The sequence below is a fragment of the Urocampus carinirostris genome, chromosome 17 (genome assembly GCF_059441175.1).
Source record: "Urocampus carinirostris isolate Australia breed hairy pipefish chromosome 17, RoL_Ucar_1.0, whole genome shotgun sequence".
Lineage (NCBI taxonomy): Eukaryota > Metazoa > Chordata > Actinopteri > Syngnathiformes > Syngnathidae > Urocampus > Urocampus carinirostris.
The window spans coordinates 22461253-22488975 of record NC_142365.1 but is presented as its reverse complement, the minus strand read 5'-3'; the positions used below and the strand labels follow the sequence as shown (position 1 = coordinate 22488975).

General features: G+C 37.7%; 1 protein-coding gene across 4 annotated transcripts in view; it reads left to right on the top strand.

Moving 5' to 3' along the window:
• abr (ABR activator of RhoGEF and GTPase) overlaps positions 1 to 27723 on the top strand; it is a 145851-nt gene that overhangs the window by 35657 nt on the left and 82471 nt on the right. For 2 of the 4 annotated variants that reach the window (XM_088320481.1, XM_088320483.1), the window contains exons 2-6: positions 11171 to 11352; positions 19458 to 19556; positions 19788 to 19973; positions 24839 to 24946; positions 27393 to 27453. In XM_088320481.1, the coding sequence (XP_088176607.1) occupies positions 11171 to 11352; positions 19458 to 19556; positions 19788 to 19973; positions 24839 to 24946; positions 27393 to 27453 (636 nt within the window). Of the gene's footprint in view, positions 1 to 11170; positions 11353 to 17278; positions 17411 to 19457; positions 19557 to 19787; positions 19974 to 24838; positions 24947 to 27392; positions 27454 to 27723 lie in introns of those variants that run through there. The other 2 variants (XM_088320482.1, XM_088320485.1) reach the window with 2 other exon arrangements.

Genomic DNA, 27723 nt, shown 5'->3' with positions numbered 1-27723 from the left:
GCACGAGTGATTTCCATCAGTAATCATGACATAAAAAGTCTTGAATATACCTTGCCTTAAGGTGTACGAACCATATTTTTAGGTTCTTTACAGACTGTTGGTGACTATAATAATTAAAATATTATTCTGTTTTGGATGCTAGAGATTGAAATGACAAGATTTGGAATGTTTTCAATGTATTAATTAATCAATATAATGATATACAGATAAGAATGAGCATTTTAATTTTCACTTTTTGGCCTAACCTTTTTGAGATTTTTGGTGTGTTTTTTAAATCATTTAAATCAAACAAAATCAATCAAAAATCCTTTATATTGAATTCAGATTTTTACCACTAGGATGTGCTATATAATGCACGCAGTCGGTTTTATGTAAATAGTTTTTTGTTTTTGTTTTTTTTGGTATTTTTAATGTTTCTGCCTGAAAGGTGCCATATAAATACATTTTGATTGATTGGTTAATTATATGACATTGTAAACTGTGCCATGCGGATGCTTTGCCGTTTCCATCTCTGACTACTCATTAAATAAGTATCAATGTAATACTGTTAAACAGATGAAGCAAACTTTTGTGTGGTAGCCATAGAAACTGATTTTGAATTTGTCCTGCACACACACTCAGTGACTGCGTCGGAGAAGTCTTTTTGTCAGGCCAAAGCAGTTATGTAATCTGTAGTGCTGCTAGCATGCAAAGCCTTTCTGCTTTGTCTTGCAGCATCTTCCTTTCCCATTCGGCTTAGTAAGAAGTCCTTGGTTACATAATCTACGTCATTTCAGATTTTCTCTAAACAGTAAAAAAAAAAACAATATGTATTGTTTGTTTTTTTGTTCGTAATGTGATGAAAGGGGGTGCTAAATATTTTTAATTTTTCTCACATCTTCCTATGCATGTTCTTTCACAGCAACCTTGATTTTATTTTTGTGATTTTATCAACATTTTGTCGGTATCGTTTAGTTTGATGTTTGCCATTTCGCAACGAGACCCAGGAGAACTGCTCACCCAAAAGCTGTGAAATTAAGAGACCCAACAGAAGTCAATACATGCCCAAGTATTTATAAAAAAAAACCCCTGAAACTATACAGCTGTACTACTTTATTATTATGCATCTTTGTGCTCAGGCACAAACAGTGTTAACATTGACAAACCAAACAAAGGGTCTGTAGTCTGGAGAGTAATATTATGAGTTTTATCTAAAATTGTTTCACTTGCTGAGTCATAAAGTTTCAAACATTGAACTATTCTAACTCTTGGCAGCAAAAAGGATTTTTGATGACTCTCTTGCATCAGATTGATTAACTTCATTTGAAAAGAGGAAGGGGCAAAGTCCAAACTCAAATTCTTTGCCCCGTCAAGCTGATTGTGTCAAGGGTCACTGAGCACCAAATATGAATAATAGATGCTTCTTTCTGCTAAGCTGGTAATGTTGATATCCTTCTATGGCAGGCATGTCAAGCATACGGCTCGCTTGTCCAACCGGTTGGATCATTTAATCTGGCCGACCATTAATTAGTATGTAAAAAGTTATATGGCTCGTTTCATTAGTACATTTGGCTCGGAGATAAAATTGTACTCAAATCTCATCTATAGCGTTCCAATTCTGATAAGAGGTAGTTAGGTCTAGTGCGCGCATAGCTGGCGTAGCGCTAACAGTATGAACATTTCGGTCCAAATGAAGAGCATATTCCCCACTACAGTTTTTACAGTAAAGGACCAACAAACTCCTTTTTGGCTATACACCCCTAAGGAAGCCTTTATATGAAAGCTTATTCAACAATTTAGACACTTTATGATAAAAACCCACAGAAAAAATGTAAAAACTTAGAAATGCCAGCCAAGCACGCAAACCACTTTGATTGGGTAGACAGTAGGGGTGGGCAGAGCTATGCACACAGTGCACTTTTCTCTGCCCAATGGAGTCTGTACCGAAGGTAAATGTGTCAGTATCCTTTTGCAGTATTTTGTGACATTTTTACAAAAGACCTATGCTTGCACCTTGTTTTGAAACCAATTCTTTATGAAAAAAATTAGGGTCAAAACAAGTCTCAAAAATCTCAAGTAATTGCGGGAGGGAGACCAGTTTAAAGTTGTATATTTGTACATAGGGGACACAAGCTCTGGCATTATTATTATTTAACACATTTTATCAAACCATCTAACGTCACACAGTGAAATAAAATGCACGGAAAATTTAAATTCTGTCTGGAGAGCGAGTTTGGCAGTTTTCTCAAATTTGTCTTTAAAATTTATGGTATAGCTCTCTCAAAAAATGTTTTTTTTTTTTTTAGATATTTTGCTATTATGGCTCTTTGGGTAAAAAAGATTCCTGACCCCTGCTTTATCAAAAAAAAATATTCATTTTTTTAAACAAATGCAAACCCAATGTTCTCTCTGGACGCCAAAGGGCATTACTGAGGTTTTATTGCGTGATGAGTTCATTCAGGTGTAAAACTGCATCCACTCAACTGTTAAAATCAAGCAGTTAACACATTTAATGCCAAACATAATAAATGTTTTTGATCAAATGTGATCCCTTGTCATCTGTGATTATAACATGTAGGGTTGGTTACCAATGTAGGTTGAATGATGAAGCATAATACTGAAAAACAAAGCTAAAAATTTGGAGTTAACATTCTTTCACTGACCCGGCCCGTCTGGAATCAGAAAGTCTGGATCTGGCCCCAGAGACAAACTGAGTTTGACATTCCTATTCTACAGTAAACAAACAGGTTGAGAAGTATTTTGTGTGTGTCAAATATGATGAATTGACCTGACACAGGCAGAAAAGGGGCAGGGCGACTGTTGAGCCAGTCAGATTGCGGAACACAATGCACGGTGAAAATTCATAATGTAGCAAACCCCCGAAACTTAAACCACGATACAGCAAGGCATTACTGTATTCCTCTGACTCAATTTAGAGTACATTTTTCATAGACATCTTAAAACATGGGTGCTGTTACCCCCTGAGTACTTGAGCACAATAGTTTTATTATATGAATAATCTTGAATCTCTCAACAGTATTTTCTGTGTGTTAATGTCATCACATAGGGTGACACTCTCAAGATCCTTCATTTGGTTTGATGTTAGAGGTTGTGTCATGCGTCTGTGTATTTCTAATATTTTGGGGGGACCAACACAATGCCCCCAGGGACTAGGGCAATGTATATGCATTTGTTGTCTCTTACTTTAGATGGCAACCATCGAGATGGGTTATCATTACACCTTATTTCACCTTCCATGCCACGTTCCCTTTAGCCAATGGGCTCCTTCGGAGGGTGTTCCTCTCCACCAATGGTTTGGCTGATGTATTTACATGCTCCCGGAAGGCAAACGCCTAGATCAAGCACTCTGGGTAGTCGAGCGGAATGAATATGAGGGAAAAAAACGGGTTGAAGCGAGAGCATGAAGCAACTCAAGAAACATGAGGCCATTATGATTTGGGGGGGTGGGGTCGGGTGGTGATGGATGATTTGGAGCAACATCCAGACATTCTCATTTGACCATTCAGACATTCTCTATGTAAGGTAATATTTTACTAAAGGATCACTCAAATTCAAATGACTAATGGCACACATAAATCTTACTCTGTAAATACTCAGAAAAATTGTGAAAATTAGTTCGGAAACCTGTGTTCATGATTGAAGATTGATGGGCGTGATGTAACTTGGCCTTCTCTTGCTTGCAAGTTGTCTGTCAAAAGGAGTCGGGCTGATTGACTTTTGCAGAAAAAAAGGGAAAATTCTTTAATCATTGTTCATTTTTCCAAGTAGTAGTGATTAATGGATAGTCTCATTAGGATAGTATGTATTCCCCTGATTCCTGTAATTCCTTCCTTATTGGTAATTCACCACTTAACCCTAATCTTTGTAAATGGAACATGCTCAAAATCAATACGCACGCAAGGTCTCTTCCCCCCTTTATGGAGTGTACTAACAACCTCCGATCACAAGACCTTCTCTGCCTGCCTTCACTAATATTAGTGCATTCACTCTTGTGGCTCAATATCACTATGTTCAATGACAGATTTGGTTCTAAAGGCATATAAATATTAGATTATTTGGGTATTTTCTTTGGAGTGCCTAAGTAAACATCTACGTTGTAATCAATGACAATAAAGACTATTCTATTTCATTCTTGTCCCTTGAGTAGATCCTTATTTAGATACTGTACTTTTGTATAGGTGTTTAACATCATGCCCGGTTGGGTAAAGTCTTGTTTTTCAATTTGTTTTCAATATTTCATCATTTACTGTGCTTCATACCATATCAAAGCTTTTGCATTTTTGCAGTCATACAGGGCTATGTTTTAGGCTCGCCAACAACTGCTTTGAGCGATAAGTTTAAAGTTGTATTTGTTTTTTATACGGTTAAAACTAGTGTAAATATATTTTATTTGTACTAGCCATGTCTTTGTCCACACTGAAGTGTTTAACTGTTAAACTGTAATCATTGTCTTTATGACAAAAGCTGGCATCAGCTCAGAAGTTAATGTCTTACTCCTCTCTGAAAACTGGCATAGAATTCTCCTTGGCCAAAAGCTAGCATCATCTTTTTTTAATAATTTAGCAATGTCATCATATGAACCACATGGTGCAAAACAATTGAAAAGAGTTGTGGATGTTTGTTCTTTAGTGGTTGGAAAAATCTGGTAATTTCAATGTATATTCATTTTAATACCAAAACACACATCCAAATGCTTAACATAACAAAAGTCAAAATAGCAGATGTTTGGATTTAGTAGGCACTGACAACACACTCTGCAAAGAAGCCACACGGGAAACAACATAGTCACAAGAAATAATAGACAGTATTAGTCTCAGCATTGGTTAACTCAATCAATGCCATAACGTATAACCACATCTTCAGAATAACTTTTCAGGAATTTGATTTTGAAGAGCTATTATAAAGGATTTAGCACAACTTTTCAGTAAGTGTCAAGCCTCTGGGAATGATTTCTATATGAAAAATCACTCTAAGATGACAGAGGTGGCTCAGATCTTTGTCCACACATCGAAGAAGCTCCCACTCGGTAGCGTTGCTTTCTGTATCCAGCTATGTAGAGTGTTTAGGTGGTCAATTTGGTGATAGTGAGGCAGTGTGATGGAACAAACGTAACTGTGGATAAGTATAGACTGTTAACGCTTCAACATTTTTTCACTCTTAAAAAAGGATGACAAAGTCCCTTCGTCATTGTCTGGTTAGGGAGGGATGACATTTGCAAGTCGGTAGGAACGCAATCGCCATGGTTACCAAAAACGTGTTATCACGCCATCGGAAACATTAGGCACTGAGAAGTTCTTGCAAAGTTCATGCATGAATATGTTCAGAGTTCTTGGAATAAAAATGTTATTTTACAAGTACCTTAGTTTATGGAAATAATTTGATGTTAGTATCACAAATGCAAAAAAAAAAGCACCAGTGAAAGTTCTGCTTGGAATGCATCCTCGGTTTTCTTGGAAACCAGTATTTTCAACAAAATTAGCAATGTTCAACTATTTACTAAATAATGGTAAAAGCTGGAAACATATTTTTTCCCCATGCAAGATGAGGGTTGAAGCAGTTTTCGATATGTCCTATGCCTTTTGAGTTACAGGAAAAAAAATCTGTAGGCCTTCAAAAACGAGTCATGATAGCAAAAATTGTCTGGCACCAGCTTTTCCGATTTGAGAGAAACGTCTGGCATCGAATGAGTTAAAAACGAATATACCACACAGCTTTTCAGAATTAATGTCATTTGAGGAAGTTTCCTCCTCTCAACACAAATACTGTATTTCCACTATTATTGTATAAGAATTGTGACACTGTTCTGTGTTTCCATTGTTATTTCCTCAGTTGCGGTTTGCTATTCATTGTCCATAACTTGTTATATAATGCCACAAAACACACGGTTCATGTTATCGTCTTAATTCTGAAACGTTTTGAGGGTTTTTGGCACCCATATAGTGTTCTATTTGAGAGAGTTGAATGCAAGCAGCAATCAAAGCAATCATCAGTAGTCGTGCCCGCGGGACTGTCGACAGATGCTTTAATTTTAATAGCTTTGGCTCTTTGTAGTTCTTCTTTGCAGTTCTCTGCAGTTTGATGCCTTATTAGTTCACAAATGGACCATTGCATGTGACACTGAACAAATATGTTCTCGATGCCTGCATGTTAGATATGTAGAACAGCACAGAAAGTCCACAATGTGGTTGTTTACTTTATTCTCACAGTTCTGCATGCAATATTTTATTGATAATACGGTTTCACAATCACTAGTAGCAGGATGCATGGTGAGAACCAGCAAGAATAAAGGATGATAACAATAACAGATAAGTACCATTTTTATGTTTACTGGAACCCTACAGACGACATTTCTAATCTAAGAAAAAAAAATCCTTCCCAAGCAGTGTGAGCTTTGGGGATTTGGAGCAGCTAATTACAATGTATAGTAAGAAGCCGCCATGGGATCAAAGAGGGTGAGAGCAAATCATGCGTAGAATTGGCTGACTTATCTCTGTCTACCTACATATTGCTTTTAAAGCATACATATTTGTCTGGAAATTACATTTATTTGTAGTGGTGCAAAAAAACAGCTTACTCATAACCATTTCATAGGAAAAGAAAACTGGATTTATGTAAGGCGCTTGCAGTATTTTTAAATCGTCCTTGTGCACCAAAACTCTCAAATATAATCACTTTTTAGGTAACATTTAGTATTTTACCATGCAGGCAATAGTCTGACTGGGATTAAAACTTTCGACCAATTTGAATGAACAGCTAGATTATTAGTGACAAATGTATATTGCAGTATTCATGGCGTTTGCAAATAATCTAATTGCAAGGGGCAAGCATTAACATCTTGATTATGTAAATAGACGTTGTTTCTATATTGAACCTTTGACATTATTTTAAAGAATTATTTCATTCATGTCACTCAACACACTGAATAAAGAACTGTGTTCGTTTCCTCCCTGTTCTAAAAGTGTGCTCAGGGTAGAGTCTCTGTTTACAAATTGTGCTCGTACATAGATTGGCAGAAGCGTGGGATTACGCTACGAATGGATGGATCGAACCGTGTCCTTTTTTACTGTGATAAGAGAAAACAAAATAAAAATGTCTTAGTGATCAACCAATAAGCACAAGGCTTTTACAGATAGTTAGCCAACATTGCATCATTCCATTAGGTATGCATACTTGAAAAATCTGAAATTTCATGACTAAACCAACCATTTAAATCAGACTATTTACAGCTGCATTATGACAAATTTCAGGCCTAGAGTGCTTTTGCATGGTTTTACATAACCGGAATCTTGACAATAGTCTAATTTTAATGTAATTTCAATCTGAATATTTCCTGCTTGTAAATGTATCTAATGTTGATACCAAACTCCCCCCAACATTCCAATGTACCAGTACTTTGACAGCGATCTATGAAAGTGAATGGGGTCAATTAGGATGCAATTTCAAATAAATATATTTTTGCTTCAATAATGTTTTTACTAGGAGCAGAAGAAATACAAATTGTTGCCAGTGTTCTAGTCGTGTTCCTGGTGGTGGTTTTTTTGTGAATGGAACTTGTACTCAAGTGCCATTGTATTGATCGCTATAGCTACCTAAATCGGATTGATTAGTGCTGAGATGTCTCTTGGGGCAAGTGGCCTGCAACATGTGATGCTAATATGGCCCACGGCTGTTTGTCCTCCACTTTATGAATGAGAGTTTTCCTCGATTCGCACACCTACTGTTTCACAAGTCTGCTTTAGTGGAAATAAACATCGCAAAAGTGGAATAACAAAGTCAAATTTGGAACATCAAAGTTTAAATTTGAAAGTTTGTATCCTTACATCGATTCTGTTCAACAGCATAGACCAGAATGTTTGTAATATCCCTATATTTTGGGCTATCCGTTTCCAGTGCATAAAACTAATGAACTCCAGCACTAATTTCTGCGACGTTGAAATAAATTTAATAAAATCAGTTTTATTTTATTAATATTGGATATGGCCAATACTGATCATGTATTGTATTCCTATGATTTGGTAGTAAATTATTTAATTTAATGTTTCTAAATTTTGTGAACTGGGTTGCAACCTTCCAAAAACAGAAACACAAGTATTTCATTTGAAGACCAATATGAGGACAATGGTGACATTTTGCATAAGTGCACTCAACCCCAAATTATTTTTTTATCGACAGCTAATCAGAAAAGGGTCCCGCCCTTCACGGTCTTTGATTGGCTAAAGCCAGGATACATGTGTGATGATGCAACAAAGAGTGATGCTTTTAGGCTTTGTGATGTAGATATATTTTTACTTATGCTCTTATGAATGCGCCCAAATTATAGGCAAACTTGAGCCACCCAACGATTTAGATCTATTTCACTCATCTTAGCGCGTGCATATTGGAATATGCAAGAAATCCACGAATGCAAGTGCGGGAAGAACAGCAAACTCCACACATGAAGGCTGAAGCAGAGATACAAAATGTGAGCTTGATTGCTAACTAATGTTTCAATGTGCTGCCAGTTATGATGACTATCAACCATGAATATGATATAAGTGTATTTGTTCCTTTATAACGCACATTTCTTTTTTTACTTAAAGTTTGGGTGCACATAATACACAATGATTGATAGATTAGTCGAAAATATCCTTGACCACCATTGTAAAATAATGGATGCAACAGGAAGCAAACCCGGGTCGCAGCAGTGAGTTGCTGAGTCTTAACCTCTTGATCACCAGTGATTTTATTGACATATGAAAAGGCATTCAATTTTATCTGATTATCACTAAAACAATTTTTTTACGGTACCAGATACAAATGTTAGAGAATGGATGAGACAGAAATTTGTTCTGCAGAAAAGCACAACGAGGGAAACAACTCTTTGGTGTATCTAATGAAGACTTGATCTTTAAAGGATACTACATAACTCAATTGTAGATTTTATCTCGGTGTCATATTCATAGTTTACAATGTCAATGAATTAGTTTAATCGGGACTGCACATATTCATAATTTGTCAACTAAATGCTTAGTTGAGCTCAGAAAATGTGAAACAAATCATATCCATTTTTTTAATGAAAACAAATGAGTGCGGGTTCATACATACACAAATACAGTAACTCTGTTTTCCTCGATTCGCACACCTGCTGTTTCACAAGTCTGCTTTAGTGGAAATAAACATAGCAAAAGTGGAATACAAAGTCAAATTTGGAACATCAAAGTTTAAATATGAAAGTTTGTTTCCTTTCATCGATTCTGTTCAACAATATAGACAATATAGACCAGAATGTTTGTAATATCCCTATATTTTGTAACGCGTTAGTCTAAACACTGACTAAAGATGCCAACCAACAACATTTATAGCTGTTATGACGACCGAAGTACGACGGGCAACAACAGGTTCTACTGCATTTGCAGGAATCAGCGCTAATCAGTGGAAACTCCTCAACTCGATTCAAAAATCTCAGAGAATAGAACAGTGACGGTAGTCATGCACGGTGGCGGCGCGTCAGTGATTGTGTTTTGTGTTTTGAAACCTAGCTGTATTGCGATTTGTCAGGGATGCTCTTACATAGTGTTGGCAGGCTGCAGCATGTGACATCCTCTTTGTCCTCCTTAAAGAAAGTTGCTGAGCAAGACAGCAGAGCTCAGCGAGTCGGAGTTTGTGATGATGCACCACCCTTAAAAAAATCTTTATTTGTTAAGGTTGCCTTTTGGCAAATGGCTATTTTTGTCTTTGTTTTAGGACCATCACTCACTTGATGAGATGTATTTTGTCAAACACAAAATAGTCTTGTATATGCATGCCATATTATTTTTTGAGTTTCATCGTGAGTCCTTTTGCTGTGGTATGATGTTTTGCCACTGAGCACTCTGAATAGCAAAACAAAACAGTGACTGCAGCAATATTGTATTGATTTACAGTAAGCTCTGAACGGCAATAAAGTAGCAGTGTCGTGCACAACTGCAGATAGTGTTGGTTGTGCTACTGAAAAACAGTCATAAGTGACTACTCTTTTCATTTATATTGTAACACACTTACCTCCCAGATCACTGACGCCAAAAAGTAGCGTGGTACTCCGAAAGTAACTAGCTAGTTACAAATTACCTTGTATACTTTTATATAAGCCAACCCCCTAAAATAGGCACATGAAGAAATGTTTTTTTTATCTATATTTCTTGGCTTGTGCAATCTTGAGAGCTTGCAACAAACTTTGCAAACTATGTTTCTGAGCTCTACACTACTTGGACATGTACTTCTCCATTTTTGGGTACTGTCCAAGTCGATTTCTTTTTTTCTTCAGCCATAATTTATTGCGAAAATAATTCTACAGATGAAAAGACCAAAATTCTGTACAATTCTACCGTTAATTCTTCGCTTACGTTTGCCCCATTGATTTCCCGTTGGTTTGTTGTGCTTTTATGAGCCACGATGCCCTCCCCACGCACTGCCTACCATTCACTACTGGTATCCCACAACCAAATATGCACATTTAAGTTGAGCCCCTGATTTCAGTATTTTATTTTGCAGTTGTAAATTCCGCTTAGTTGCCAGTATATACAGTAGGGATATCGACTTAGAGAAAAATTCAGTGTTCTCATACGCTTTGCTTAAGACAGCACTACTATAACTGTATTCAGCTGTACTTTGTAGGTAGATACAAACACACCCACCACCCATTGATGCTAGCTGATTGAGGGTTGTATGTGACAATATGAGTAATGCATTGCATTGTTTTTTTGAGTTACTACATTTGATTAACAAGGTGTTACAGTACCTGTTACATGGAAAGGTAATTGCGTTCCAGGAACACGTTCCTTTGTAACGCGTTAGTCTAAACCAGGGGTGGCCAACCCGGTCCTCAAGAGCCGCATGTCCTGCATGTTTTGGAGGTTTCTCAGGTGATGCAAATTTCAAGATTGTTTGCAAGCTGTGCAGGAGCTTAATAATGACCCAGGTGATTGGGATCACCTGTATTTGAACAGAGAAACTCCAAAAACATGCAGGACATGCGGCTCTTGAGGACCGGGTTGGCCACCCCTGGTCTAAACACTGACTAAAGATGCCAACCAACAACATTTATAGCTGTTAAAATGTCTTTCTTTTGCACGTTTACTTCCTACTCTGCTCGCGAGAGTTGTCTCATCTTCAGTGGGAAAAAAAACAAAGCTCTGTTACTTTTTTCTGACAGATTTTAACTACAATACAGATGGTTACGAAGGAGACGTCGCAGACGACGGCAAATCTCAAGATGGCTCGGAGACACTGCCCTACATAGATGAGTCCCCCACCATGTCTCCCCAGCTGTGCACACCCCAAGGACCAGACGGAGTAATGGTCTCCCCCACTCTGCCCGAGGGTCTTCTTCCTGGGGTAGGAGAGTACACACACTTGACATGTTGTCACAAACAAATGGAATAAATAGAAAGAGGGTGGAAAATGTTCACACATCCAACTCTGCCGTCTGTCTCTTGCGGGTTGTCAGTCTTTTTCTTTCCTAAGGCGACGCGCAGGACATTGACCTTCTGTAATTGTTAGCGTTTAGCCACATTATCGTGAGTGCCTGTAGCACATTAGTTGCAGGTGGCGTTTTCAGATTGGCAGGAAATTACCAGTATCCAGATGGGGATTTAGGCCACAAGCGCCAAATTGCCATTTGGTGTGGAAAGGCATTTGGATTTGGTAGACTACAGGACTGTCTCAGAAAATGTGAATAGTGTGATAAAGTTCTTTGTTTTTAGGAAATAAATTTAAAAACAAAAATGTAAAACGTTTTGGTTTTGTTACAAATAAATTGAGACATGAGACATGCAAATATTATACTCTTTAAATATTCCTGTTTATGGTGAAAACTCAAATATTCCTACTCAAATGTTAGGATATCAGGAACAGGTCTAAGAGTATGCTGTAAACTAGGGGTCCCTAAACCTTTTCCTTTTCTGACCAGGGGTTTGGCTCAGTTTGACAAAAATTGTGATGATTGCAGGAGTGCCTGAATGTAAAAAAAATTGTGTTTTCCGGAAAGACACTATTAAATGGACCCTTAAGGACTCGTCACAGAAACAAAAATAGGAAAATAAATAATAACACTATTTATGAAATGAATAATAACCAAATAACACAAGTCCATGAAATATAATAGTTGTGTTTTGCGTGCAAAGTCTTAAAAACAGGGATCAGAATTTTCCGCGGATCCGCTGTTTTTGAACCCCAAAGGCAGTCCGACTTTTTCACTTTTTCTCTTGCGTAGCAAACAAATTCAAAATCCGACTGTCTCACTCTTTCCTTTATTGCTCTGGCGCACCCTGGCGGCCGTTAGAAAAATTGGCCGCATTGTCGCACAAGCTGCAGGGACTGAACTGCATTTGAACTTATCTTGCAGTATTTACAAAAAAATCAGTTATGTGGGCAAATTATTTTAATCTTCTAAAAATGTTACTTAAATGATAAATATAAGCATGGTTTTGGACAAGTAAATTGCCTAAAACCCAGGTTTTTTTTGGGGGGTGGGGGGGGGGGGCTCCGCCCTGGTTTATTCCTGGACGCTGGCTATTTCAGCTGAAAATGAAAATCTCCATTCTGATCCCTGTAAAAAGTCCAAGATCAGCTTTTTTGTCAGAGCACTGGACCGCCAGTTCTGTGGATGACTCGCGAAAAGGCAAAGGCGAGAGAGATTCTGTTGTGGGTTTTACATGTTACAATATAATAATAAAATATAATTTATTGTCATTGTCATATGTGAAGTCCACAACTAAATTCTTTCCTGGTACTGTGGCTAAAGATAGTAAGATTAAAACTTAATGCCTTTTCATGTTATCCATATCACTGATAGTCCCGTAGGAAGAGTTTTCCGTTCTCACCGTCGCCTCCCAGATTCCAATCCTGTTACAACCAAAAACGTGCACCTAGACATAGCCTTCTTTTTTAGGGTTAAAAAATGCGTGTCAAAATGCTCTCTGGTATTGTACAGAGGGCCGGACCAAATGTTGAGGTGGGCCATACCGGGCCCTTGGCCCATAATTTGGGGACCACTGCTGTTAAGCCATAATCAGCAATATTAAAATAAAAAATGGATTGCAATATTTCAAATGACTTTTTATGAATTCAGAATGCAACACATTTCTCATTTAATTGCACAACAGAATATTGTGGGCTTTCTGGTATACAGTATACAAAGAAATATGTTATATAAAATGAGGGAACATATTTAATATTAATTAAAAGAAAAATTTAACGAGGCTTACATGGCTTGAGAAATCTGAAGCACGATATTACCCAAGGATTTTATTTAATGAATACTAATTTATACATTTTACATTTCCTTGTTTTGATTTATTTTTGCCATTTCATTGGTCGTAACTGGAAACACTTCAGGAGTCCTTTTACTAAAGGTTTTCCCTGGCACACAATAGCATGTGCCCATTGTGCTGCTATAATTAGCTGGCCTTTTGTCACACCAGTAGGTCAGCTGTTTGCAGGTCGCTGTTTGCAGGTCATTCTGTCTGGTGGTTCAGCGGAACTCATGTTGACCCTGTTGCACTTGACAGTCCCTCCCACACAGCATGATCGCGTTTCATGATGTTATTCAAAATGCCACATGTGTGCAGGTGTGAATATTTTTGCAAAAACCTCGTTAGCCTTCTAAAATTTTAATTTGTGAATAATTAGGATTGATATCTTCTTTTGTGTTTTGATTTACTCAAATCCTTATGTCCCTTTATATGCACTTGACACTTAAAAAAGTCCTTTCTGTTATGGTGAAAATAGGTTTTATGTTATTTTTTTCCTATAACCATACAAGGTTCAAAAATAACAATTGTGAGGAAAAAATGATTTGAGCTTGTTTAAAAATGTTTGGTTCCCTCTAGTGGCATGCTTTGGTAAAAGCAGGTCTAGTTATAACTGGTCAATACAGATATATTAGTTGAATAGTTGTGTTTCGTTCCAGAAATGGTGAAAAAATAATTGCATTATTATGTTTTAATTGTGCACAAATGTTAAAAAAAACTACAACAACAAAAATAGCACAGTAAAAGTAATATTCAAATTGGAGTTTACACGTGGATAATTGTATTCCTGTTGGGTCTCTTTGGGTATATGTGATTAAGAAGACGAGGCTGTATGCAAATTTAGCAATCTTTTGCCATCTCGGCTATTCATTTTAATCTCAAATGCTGTAATGTATGTTGCAGTGGCATCAACAGACAATATTCAGTCAACATCAACAATAAACATAAGTAATAACTGAAATTAAGCAAAAAAAATACAATTGCCAACAACGACAAGCTTACCATCTACAAAACTCAGGCAATGAAGTGGGCTCCAGATGATGGCAAACCATATTTGTTTAATTTCTAAGTCTAAATGTTAAAGTCACAGATATTCTCAATTTCTCACTGACTTTGTACTGCATATCTAATTGGTGGAGTGTTTTTTTACAACCTCAGAGGTAATACATTTGATAGCAGGTCATTGGGAACTAGTTAATCCTGACCCTGCATCTCTAATAAGTGAACAAGTAGCACCAAATGCAAAGTTCCACTTTATGCTAACAAACAGCTCGTGCAAAAACAAGTCAAAATGGGAAAAATAAGCATTAGTGATTGTAACAAAAGATTACATAAATACACTTCAAAAGAGGTTCGGGGCCATCAGAACAAAAAACGACGAATATTTAGGTCGAAGAGGGCAGAAACTAATCTGTATCGGAGCCTGCAGACCAATAGGTGATGTCACTTCCTATCTAGGGCGAAGTGCAGAGTGAGCGCTTCTGCTAAATGCACTTGCTGATTTTTAAACAATACCTATTGATCTATTGCAATACTAGAATGACAGTATGTTGCTCCACATTATCAGCCCTTATCTCAACATTTGACCAAGACAACCTTATACTGTACCAGAATTCTGACACCCACAAGTAGCACGTTACTCTGTAAGTAACTATCTAGTTCCAAATTGCCGTATATACTCGCATTAAAGACAACCACCTAATACTGCTCAAAAATAGCCCCACGATAAAATTAATAAAAACAAATTTGTACAGCAACATGTGAACAGATAAGCCTTCATATTTCTCGCGTAATCTTGTGACCCTGCAAATGAACACAGAAACGAGACACTTCATATCCATTTTGTCTATGGGCTTCAAACCACTCGTCGATTTCCTCTTTCATTTCTGAGTACGGGCCACAACGTTTTTTTTTTTATATGCATAGCCTAAATATTTTTACAAATAAATAGAACACGTTTACAGTAAGATCTGTGCTTACGTTTGCTCCATTGATTTACCATTGATTTGTTGTTCCTGTATAAGCCACGCCCACCCCCACACGCTACCTAACATCCGCTAATGGTGACGACACACAACCAAACCTTTGCATTCAAGCTGACTTCCTGATTTCTGTATTTTATATAATAGTTCTAAATACAGCTTAGATGCGAGTACTGTATATATTGTAGAGAGCACCTTATCAGGGAGAAATTCTTTTTACCTGTGCTTGAGACGGTGCATATTTAGTTGTACTTTGTAGGTCTATATAAATATGCCAACTCCTCTCTCAAAATGTGGTAAGTGGTGTGATGCTGGAGGACTGTTTTTGTTAATCCATCCTTAGCGAAAGGGGAACAGGTACCGATTAGATGGCATGGTTGTTCACTGTTTCTAATAAGTAGCGTAGTAACTCTTATGTTGTAATATGTTTTAGTGACAAATTTTTAATAACTCATTCAATGCCATATCGTACGAATACGTTTTTAGAAGCATTGACCCTGAGTGCCAAAACATACATTATTATTATCTCATCTCATCTCATCTCATTAGCCGTATCGCTTATCCTCATTAGGGTCGCGGGGGGGCTGGAGCCCATCCCAGCCATCTCCGGGCAGTGGGCAGGGGACACCCTGAACTGGTTGCCAGCCAATCGCAGGGCACACAGGGACAGACAACTCATTCGCTCATTCACACCTATGGACAATTTGGACCGGCCAATTCACCTGAAATGCATGTTTTTGGAACGTGGGAGGAAACCGGAGTGCCCGGAGGAAACCCACGCAAGCACGGGGAGAACATACAAACTCCGCACAGGAAGTCTGGAGCTGGATTTGAACCCACGACAGGTTCCCATGACATGAACTGTGCCGCACAAGCGCTAACCACTGCGCCGCCGTGCTGCCCACACATTATTATTATTTTGTTTTATTTTAAAAACTGTTAGAAAGGGTTTAGCTCAGCTCATTGGTAAGAATCAAGCCTCCCAGAATTATTTCAGCATGAAAAGTCACAATTACATGGCAGGAGTGGCTTTGATCAGATCTTTGTCCACAAATTTGAGGAAGCCGCCACTTCTAAGTGTTGCCTCCTGTATCCAGCAATCAGGAGTGTGTCGGCGGCCCCATATGGCAAGTATGAGTAGTGAAACAGTGTGGTCGAGTAGCGAAGATACGGATAAGTAGAGACAGTTGACACTTAAACAAAGCTTTTTTCCTTTTAAATAAGATGACAAAGTCGCATTGTCATCGTCGGGCAGAAAGGCATGATGATTTGTGCATGTCCACAGAGATGCGAAAGCCATGTTGACCAGAATCGTGTGATTGAAGGTATCACAAATCCAAAAAAAGGCAGCAAAGTTAAAGTTCTGCTTGAAATGCATCCTTTCTCAAAAGTTTTCTTGAAAACGAGTATTTTTAAGAAACTTAGCAATGTTCAACTAGTAAAAAAAGCTAGTAAAACATTTCTGATAAAAGATGAGAGTTAACACTTTCCTTTGATATGTCCTATGCTTATATAGCTACATAATTGAGTTTTCTGTTGGCCTTTAAAAATTGGTAAAATGGCAAAAATTGGCTGGAATCGTGTGTTCCCATTTGAGAGAAACGTCTGGCGTTGAATGAGTAAACAATGAGTTGCAGTACTTGTTACAGAGAAAAGTAATTACGTCCCAGGAATGTGTTACTTTGTTAAGCGTTACACACAACACTGCTAGTAACAAGGCGAGTGATATGTGGTAACACACAATGAGGAAGTGGATTTTAGTTATAAGTAAAGCAGGAGTTTAAACAAGCACCTCTGCTGCCATCAAGGAAGTGGTGGGTTATGCTGTGAAGGGGGGCTTTTATATTATGGGCAGGGCAGTCTTCACACATGCACACCAGGAAGCCCGGCAGAGGAAGGAGGCGGTGCCGGTAAGGCGGGGCTACTCGCTTTTTTTCGCTTGACGATCTCGGGAGTGAGCACAACCGATGTGCCTGAACAGGCCCTGTTGAAGGCAAACACGGGCTTAAAGAAGGAAAGAAGCTCAGGATCAGGGAGAGAAACATGGAGGAGGAAGAGGAGGAGGTGCTGGGCTATCTGGACAGGGTGCTAGATGAGGAGCTGTTTGAATATGGAGATGGGGAACTGGAGCCCATCACACCGTTGCACAGGCAGTTCAAGGTGAGGAGAAGGCTGACTGCAGGGGAAACACATACACGCATGCTTCCCAGACATTTCTGTTGCGATCTTTACTGAGGTTGCTGGAAACTAACAAGTACACAGCATGTGTGTGCTTGTGACGTCTGAGTGTGGTCTAGGAGGCACAGCAGCACATGCCACCTCGCAGCTTCTTTTTTAAGAGGCTGATGTGAAACGCGTCACTGGAAAAAGGGCCTATAAGAGGAGAAAGTCCTATTGGAAATGCACATATGTATTTCTTGCCTCTGCCTCCTTACCACACAGTGGCTCTCTTTGTAAGGTTGATTGAAAGTGATCCTTCTGTCAGGGTGGCAAAAACACCACACTTCCTGTCTTTTCTGATTCTTGTCGCCCAAGGAGTGAACTTTGCACGTCAGATTCAATTTGAGGCATTATGGAAGAGGTCACTTTTTGTCCATGCAGAGACGTGTTGTGGATAATGTGATAACACATTTGGACTCTTACTAGGAAACGCAACACGTTCATAGCACTTGATGAGATCCAAGCTACGGCTGGGGGCTTTATTTCCCGCTTTAACAAAAGTAAAACACAACACATTTGTCAAGATTTTCCGTGGAAAACTCTTGACAAGTTAGTTCTCATTTTCTAAAACCACCAGTGATGCCTTTAGAGCTGTCCAAATCAAGATTTTTTCCGAATGCTGGGTTGACACTACCAATGTGTTTAGCTTGACTCTGCTAATGAATATATTTCATAAAATAATAAAGTAAAATGCACCCTGTTCCAAGAAAATGTATATTTTTTGTAATGTAAATATCAAAGAAAGTACATGATTGAGGCAAATTTAATTTAGAAATAATAATATAATATTCTTTCAAATCTGAATGAAAATTAAAAAGCATGTGTATTATGTGAATTATTTCCCAAATGTTTATTACTATTTTTTTTCTTTGAACATACATATTCTCTGCTCATGGGTTAGTACAGGGAAATAAATATATTTATTATAATCATATATAAATATTCAAAGGATATCAATGTTTTTGTAACACCCTGTTTATATCTTGCGACTTATTTGCAGATTTTTGTTGCTACTAAATGTTATTGCTCTACTTTCATTGCACTACTGTTATGATGAACTTTCTTTGCACTATTATTATAACTTAACCCAGTCGCTAAGCACTCCTTTGTAAATATTTTTACCTTTTTATCCTGATAATATTTTATCTTATTGTTCTTTTTATTACATGTCTCTATTACATGTTTACCCGGGAGTGCCATGTCTAATCTTATTGCATAGAATGTTTTACACCGTTGATTTCTATGCCAATCAAGTCAGTTCACATATACAGTATTTGTATATATATATATATATATATATATATATATATATAAAATTTACATCTAATAACATATATTGTTCGTCTTAAAATGGCAACATCCACGATCAACTACTTTTATTATCACTGGTACATACACTGATATGGTTGAATGGATTCAAATATGTTAATGTTTAAACATATTTTGTGAACAATTTCCTGATCTTTGTCCTCCGTTGAGTGCCTCTGTGAAGCTTTAGAGTCATATAGCTTTATGACTTTCAATTTTAGCTATGGCTAGCATGATTCCACTTTCAAAGATTTGCACATGAAGCAAACATGTATCTATTATCTGCACCGCTTATCCTCAATAGGGTTGCGGGGGTGCTTGAGCCCATCTCAGCCATCCTTGGGCAGTGGGCAGGGGACACCCTGAACTGGTTGCCAGCCAGTCGTAGGGCACACAGAGACATACAACTCACTTGCTCATTCACACCTAGGGACAATTTAGACCGGCCAATTAACCTGACATGCATGTTTTTGGAATGTGGGATCAAACCGGAGTACCCGCAGAAAACCCACGCAAGCACGGGGAGAACATGCAAACTTCACACCGGAGGTTCGATCTCATGACCTCAGAACTGTGCCGCACGCAGTGAAAATGAGCCTCTTATATGACACTAAAGTGACATGTATTATGGTGTAAGTTAATGTCATCATACAAAATGGATTTATGTCTTTTCTTACAGGGAGACATTGAGAAAGGACTAGAAATGAAGAAACTAGTGCTCTCTGGTTTCTTGGCCAGTGAGGAGATCTACATTAACCAACTGGAGGCCTTACTACTGGTAAATCACACAAAAAAAATCAAGTTGTCAAGTCATTCAATTCCAATCCAGTTAAAAGGTATACTAGATGTGTATAGCAGTCGGTGGCAGTTTGTGTTTTAACATTTCATCGTTTATACGGTGGCTACAATTTGAGATTTCAGATATACTGGAAATCTTAGATTTTGCAACCATTCATTCAAAACTGACTTACTGTTTATATGATGTCTGCCTTTTGTCGTCCTTGTATAGCCAATGCGTCCCTTGAAAGCCACGGCCACCACCTCGCAGCCTGTCCTTACCATTCAGCAGGTGGAGACTATCTTCTACAAAATTCAGGACATCTTCGAGATTCACAAGGAATTCTACGATGCGCTTCTGCCCAACATCCGAAAGTGGGATGAGATGGTCACAGTCGGCCATCTGTTCCAGAAACTGGTGAGTGGCACGTGTGAGAGACTGAAAAAATTGGACAAATAATTTATAATTAGGTCTTTGTGGTAAACAGATTATTCAGAATCGCACAATATTCTTAAATCTGCATTTTACACTGTAAAAATTCCACATATACAAGTACTGCATATTGCAGGTGTGTAATTAATAATACACAATGCTAAATTTTGCAATGCTAAATTTTAAGATACAATTTGATCCAAATGCTGGACATTCCACATTTTATATATTTCATATTAGTTGGTATCTGGGTCTATTATATTTGTGTTGAATCAACATTGAATATTAAAATTAAAATATTTATCTTACCAACGAAAATATCAACAATTTTGCTTGTTTTTTGATATAATGTGAACTGAATTTTTCAGCCAGTTTGCGGTAATGCCCTGTTTTGTAATGAAGTTATAGACATAAAAATATTATTTTAATCTCATCTCATCTCATTAGCTGCACCGCTTATCCTCAGTAGGGTCGCGGGGTATTATTTTAATTTGACTGACAAATTGATTCATAGATTAGTCTTTCATTAGACTAACTGTTAATTGATTGACATTTTTCCCCACTGTTCACCAAATACAAAGTTACAATGAATTCAAAATCAACAACTTTGATAAAAAATTGACAGAACAGAAAGAATTTAAGGGCTAACGGGAAAAAGCCAAAGGGTATCTTGGTCCCATTCCCTTCCAATCCAAACATTTTTTACAATAATCATATAATGTACCATGATTGTAATAACAAGGTATTGAATGCTATATGAATCGTCTCTCATCTCTAACGAAATAATCATGAAAACGTAATTTAATAGCCCTAGTATTATTAAACTCTTGACAACTTTAAAATAAATACATAAATAAATCCAAATCACAAAAAAACATTTTTATGAGTTTATTTCTGTTATACTATAGTGTGCACCTGATTGTAAGCCGCACCCAGTACATTTTAAAAGGAAAAAACAATTTGTACATACATAAGTCGCACCTGAGTATAAGCCACATGTGCCCACATTTAAACAGGAGATATTTTCAAGGAAAGACAATACACAGAAAAAGTTTTCATAATATACGGGACCTTAACCCCTTAATGTTCCGACTGCCCGCCAATGGGCTGCTGAACTTTTGATAAACAAATAGTGTCTGTACACTGTGTTCTTTGAATGTCCTCGAAAATGGCTTCGTTACATCAAGGGGAATCCATAGAATCCAATAGTGTAAAATATTTACTACAAAATACACGATTATGCCATCAGATAGATAAAAATCCGCCTATAACATGTCTGTTTCGTTGGACATTGCTTCTTGTAATTCATTTATTTCGCCACATTCCGTTTACAAATAACAGCTTCATGAAATTATTCTCAATACGGTAGTTAGCCCTCCCCCTTTGATTGACACCTTTTCCGTGATGAAGGTCTGTACATGCTAGTTTTATTCATGCACAAAACGCGAAGATACATTAAACATGCATCTTCCTCGACACATATATTCCACCTTTCTCACTCTTCCCTTTACTTCTCGGGTGACCCCTGGTGGCCAGTAGAAAAAAATGCATAAATTAGCTACATCATTGCAAACTGCAGGGTAAAAAGCTTGTGACAAATGTGGCTGCTTAAAGTCGGGAGTTTACGATATATAAGTTTGAAATATAATGTAAATACAGCAAAACTCAGTCACACATTTGTTTAATGCAAACTGTTGTTATCAGTAAAAGGAAGCTTGTATGGATTGCATACGTGATACTTTTACGGCACTTTTATAGTTAGTGTAAAGCCTTGATTTATACCAGCAAGTGACACCCATTAGTGTTGTCTCCAGGCCCCATCTGGGCTGTGTGCATGAAGGTAACGTATCATGTAGCGTTGTATAACATTTAGCCTGAGTGGCTAGACCTCCATGCAGATGGCGGAGTCGTTAATTGGCCCATTTTTCATTTTTACCTGTCAGTTGCATGCCCTCGGGGCACAAGGAAGCAACATTAGAGTAGCTGAAAAACAAAAAGACAGCAATTGCTCCAATTTTTCCCCCCACAAGAAAAGACGCAAACAAAGCCAAAGATTTAATTAGAACTAAGTTATAAAATGGTTGGGAAAATTAAGGGAAGGTTGATTTAACGACACTCATCTATGATTTAACACTTGCACTTTCCAGTCGGTGCAAAAGGTCACTCTGGACTCAATAGCCTTCTTTTTTCCTTCATACAATCTAAGAGGGAGATAAAAGAATGACATCAAAGTAGAAAAGTTATTCACTTCTATTCAATTAGATCAAAAATCAGACTTAAAAGAGCATGCAGTCGGTCTTCCCCGCAAGACTTCGGAAATATGCATATTCATGCAACGCCCGTCAGAAGCTTGCAGTAAATCCAGCAGGGGGCTGCTAATGAGAAGGAAGAGTCAAGCAAATGTGAAGGAAAAGGGAGATAGGAGAGAGGCATTATGGGAAAGTGATAAGCCTTTGCACACATTCTATATACAAAATGTAAATGTCTGCTCGGAAATGCAAACGCTGAGTTTTACTAATCCATACCATGTCAAACCGCCTCAATGGTGGAAAGCATTATGGTCTATGACATAGACTTTTTCTAGCTCACGATGCTCCGTTGGGTTAAAATGGGTCAAACACAAAGTTTTTTGAGAAAAGTTTCGGAAAATCATTTTTGGTGGGAATGAGTTTTGGAGTTTATTAACCAGCACGATGGCTAAAAGACCGCATCCCAACAATTAAATATTTGCAATTTTAATATCAAATTATTAGACATGAATCCAGACATATGGTATTTTATCATTGAATCAACAGGTAGTACCGTATTTTCCGCACTATATGGCGCACCGTGTTATAAGGCGCACCTTCAATGAATGATATATTTTAAAACTTTTGCCATACATAAGACGCACCCCATTATAAGGCGCTATAAGTGCATGCTGGTTTAAGATCAGGTAATTGTGCAATTTTGTAATTGTAATCCTGTGCAGTCCTTCGAGACATTTTTGTGATTAAGGGCTATTTACGGTAAATAAATGTGACTTGACTTGACTACAGTAGAGAATGTAGTTACGTTATGCAACCTCTAGATGTTGCCACGCTAAAGGGAATGTCAACAAAACATTCAAAAAGGTCGAACTTTATTGTTAACAAACGAAGTCAGCTGGCAGTTGCTGTGAAACAGTAGTTCGAGTACGGATGGATAGATTGCATCTTTTCATAACACGAAAGCACCGAGTAGGACCACCCCTGAATTCTTTAATATTGAGTTCCTGTGCCAGCGCTGTTGCCTTCATACGTATAGTTATCGTACTGACACTTCTGCTTGCCGCTCTTTGTTGAACAACCCACTGTTCAAGTGTCTCCTCTAACTCTGGCCATCTTGCTTTATTGCCACGGAAACTTTGTTGAGTTTTCCTTACTTGGCGGAGCTTATCTTAATCCTTTCTCCACTTCCGTACCATCGATTAATTTATGTTTAACTCTCTCGCTGCCGCTCTATTGCCGTGTTGTGCTGCGTGACTGATCGCCTTGAGTTTAAACTCGGCGTTGTACGCGTGTCTCTTAACAGGAGCCATTTTTTTTATACAAATGCACGTATGAAAGAGAATCGTTGTTTAATATTTCCCAGTATGCACAGCGCGAAAAATGGAGTCGGCGGCTGTTTCTCGTAGTTGCGAGACCTTGCGAATTTAATATTGAGCCATATATAAGGCGCACTGTGTTATAAGGCGCATGGTCAGCTTTTGAAAAAATTTTAGACTTTTAGGTGCGCCTTATAGTGCGGAAAATACGGTACTTGAGTTGTTGTCAGCTAGTATTGTAGTTTTGTAATTATTTCTGATTTCTTGTGCGCTTAGTGAAATACTCCAACCTCCTTCTCAAAAATATTCCCAGGACAGTATTTTCTGAACCAAAATCCGCACCTAAAAAAACAAAAAATTGTCAGGAATTTTCTAGTGCGCTTTATAATCTGTTACACCTCATAGGCCAAAAATATGATAAATTAAATTGGAAATGCATAGTTATAAGTGTATTATCTCACAGACACTCAAAATATGGAGTGAAGACATCAATTGAGTTTGAAGCTGTAAGGAGACCAAGAGATGACTGCAGAAAAAAGACACAATGGCAAATTCCAAATCTGTTCTAAAAGCCCTCACTTGAACTTTTTCATTTGATTAAATCTCCTAGGTTACAAAAGCAGATTCGCCCTAAAAGGTTCTGGTGATTTCAGAACAGCAACATTATTGGCTGATAGTGAGATTGCTGTAAACAGTGCTTAATGGTTAAAATAACGAACAAAAGTGAGAAATAATAATCAAAATAACAAACTGGCATCCTATGCAATTCCCTTTTTAGGTGTCCAATGGTAAAAACCGAATGAAGGTATATGGTAACCATTTATGAACTAATCTATTTTAGAGGTGGAACAAGATTTTATAATAATCGTTTTTTTTTTTTGAAATCAACTTTAGCCATCAAAGTAGTTTTCATTTCATGTGCCTTATAATCCTATGTGATTTATATATGAAATAATAAATCACAAAATACTATTTTTGAAGGTGAGCCTTATAATCTGGTGCACCTTATCATCCCAAAAATAGTGTAAGTGCACTGCAGAGTGTATATCATGTAAAAACCTCATTAGTGCAATTATTGTTAAAAGTTACTTTCACGTGTATAGCCTTCAATGGAAGTAAATGAGTTAAACCCGCAAGGTATAATCATAATGTAACATTCAATGCAATTTTTTAACGTGTTTTGCCACCTCCCAGTAAGGGCATGATGCCATTTTCTCATTGTTTTTCTTCCCATTCACTATTAATCAAAGCCAGATGCCTAAGTGTTTTATTTTATCTGCCCCAGGCCAGCCAACTTGGAGTGTACAAAGCCTTTGTGGACAATTACAAAGTAGCACTGGAAACTGCAGAGAAATGCAGTCAGGCCAACAGTCAGTTCCAGAAGATATCTGAGGTATGTTTTTCTTATGACCAGTCTGCAATTTTTTCCATGTTAGTGTTAGACTTTCCCCTTTTTTTCTTATTAATACCATTATCTTTTCATTTTCATAGTGCATATGTGCTTTTTTTTAAAGTGGATAAAAAAATCTCTGTTGAATTGACTAGAAAAAAATAGATGGAAATACAACATAGTAAAGGAGTTCAAAAGGAAGAGATGGTGGGCATCTTATAATTAATCAATTTTAGATAAAACTCATAATTAAGTCAAGTCGTGTTTATTTGTAATAGCCCTGAATCTCACGGAGTCTCTAAGGGCTGCACAGACCACAGATTATTGCAAGCTACAGACTATTTTTACACCATCCCCTGATCTAAGACCTACATGAGGGCGAGCGAAAACTCAAAAACCTCAACATGGGGAAAATGAAGAAACCTTGAGAAGGGATCGCACATTAGGTAATCCCCATTCCAGGACTACCAGGCTGCAACGGATGTTGCAATGACAAATAATACACAAATATTGTCAACATGAAATATAGGTCATTCATAAGCTATAGAATGGAAGTGTGTTTTAAGCCTCAGTTCCAATGAAGTTGCAGATCAAATCTCGGGGCAGAGCCTTCCACAACACTGGGGCACGAATGGAGAGCGCTCTCAAACCTGTGGTTCTCTTCTTGGCTCTTGGGATCACTAGTAGACCAGCATTTTCAGAGCGAAGGCTCCGTAGCAGAACATAGGGGTAAATCAAATCCAAACGTTATGACGGAGAGAGTCCATGCATGATTTTGTGTAATTATGTATAATACCAACAGAAATGGCTTGAGATTTGTTTCAAACGGATCGTAAATCTCAAAGCATATCAAGATTAAAAGTGTGATAATATTACATTACAGATTTATCAAACAAACCAAAATCTCATAATCAAGTACTTCTTTATTGCTTAAACATTTTTTTCGGAAATAAAAAATTGGACCTTATTCAGTTTTGTTAGTCGTTTTAAATGGGGTTAGGATGAACTGAAAGTGTAAAATCTAATTGTGGCATGTTAAACAAACATGTTTTTAAAACAATTTTGGGGTCCACAGTTCTCAATTTTTATAAACCCTTTAGGTTGCTGAAAAATGAGGCCCTCAAATGATTTGGGGCCATTGATTGAAAATCTGTGTGTGTTTTTTAACCGTTTCAGCATGGAAACATGTAAGTGCAGGTAACATCCAACTTGCTAACTACTCGACATACATACAATAGCGGCCCGCAAATGCTAATTTGTTGATTTTTTTTTTTTTATTCAATGTCTACCACTGCAACCTGTAGCATTCCAGCAACGCATACTACCATGATAGCCAGCCGGCACAGCTACCTCCCACTACACTTAGTCTCCATATACTGTCTCGGCATTAGAAGTCGCCATTCTAATGGATTTACAACCGGTTGGTTCAAACTGAGCCCGGTCACAAGACGTATGTTACCTGTATGTGATGAAAATAAACGTTTTGTATGTATACTCCCATGAAAATGTTTGAGGTCGCTTAGAAATGTTCTTATTTTTGTAGGAAAGCTAAGTTGTTTTCCATTGAAGAAAGTATTAAACTACACACCGCATACACTGTTAAACTGTTTTTAATGTAATATCTACATGGGTAATTAGAGGACCATTCCCATCAACAAGCACTAAGTATTCCAATTCAATATTAGGCCAATGTATGAATAGAAAACCCTTGGATATTTATGTTAGCACATTTGAAAACAATTTAGCTCGTTCGAAGCTTTAAAACTGACCTTGCTTTGAGCTAGTCGAGGATCTGGAGTGTCACATTGTGATTACTTTTTTAAAAGGGCCTCAAAAATCATATGAAACTCGACAGTCTATTGTTTCAAGAAATGAAGGCTATTGCATGTGAGAAACTTCCTAGAAACTGAAAATCTTGCTCTCTTCAGAGGAGTAGAAAGAGAAGTGGGAGGCCCTGCTGCACAACTAAGCCAGTAAAAAAGTACACTAGCGTCTCTAGTTTAAGACATTAACGAGAAGCTTTGTTAAATAGCACCAATAAAATACCAGTGTCAAATTCTACAGTGAAGAGGTGACTCCGATGTGCCAGCCTTCAAGGCAGAGTGACAAAGAAAAAGGGATATTTGAGACTGGCCAACAGACAGAAGAGGTTATTGTGGGGAAAAAGAACAATGATTTTGGACAACTCATTAGATAAATAAAAGTGTGACTTTTAAATGAAAAACACAAAATGGGCTGACTGACCCCACAAAATAAAGACATGAATAAGAAAATGTTTATAAAAAGAATGTCAAGATGAATAGAAGACAATAATTACAAGGTAGTGTATTGTTAGTGTATTATTTTTCTAACCTGTGTTGATGTTTACAGAAGTGAGAACTTGTTCTGGATCATACAGTGTTGCTATGGTTAAGATTTAAGTCATTCTGATATTTCATTTTTCTTCTAGAATCTCAAAGTCAAAGGTCCTAAAGACTCGAAAGATTGTACTTCAACAGTCACAATGGAAGGTAAACGCTGTCTTTATGTCTGTATCGAACATGCATGATAACATTTGGAGGGACTTGCCGCTTTAAGACATCAATCCTGCTCCTCCCTGCTTGTGTATGCAGCGGGGGCTTGAGAAAGTGCACACACTAACTCACACTCACACAAAAACGCTGTTGCCGGCTGTCTGGAAAAGGCGGCAGTATGCATGAAGATGTATTGAGGAAAGGAGATGATGGAGGTTCTTTTGGTGCTCAGGCTGTGTTGTAACTGCACTTACGGTAAAACTGCAT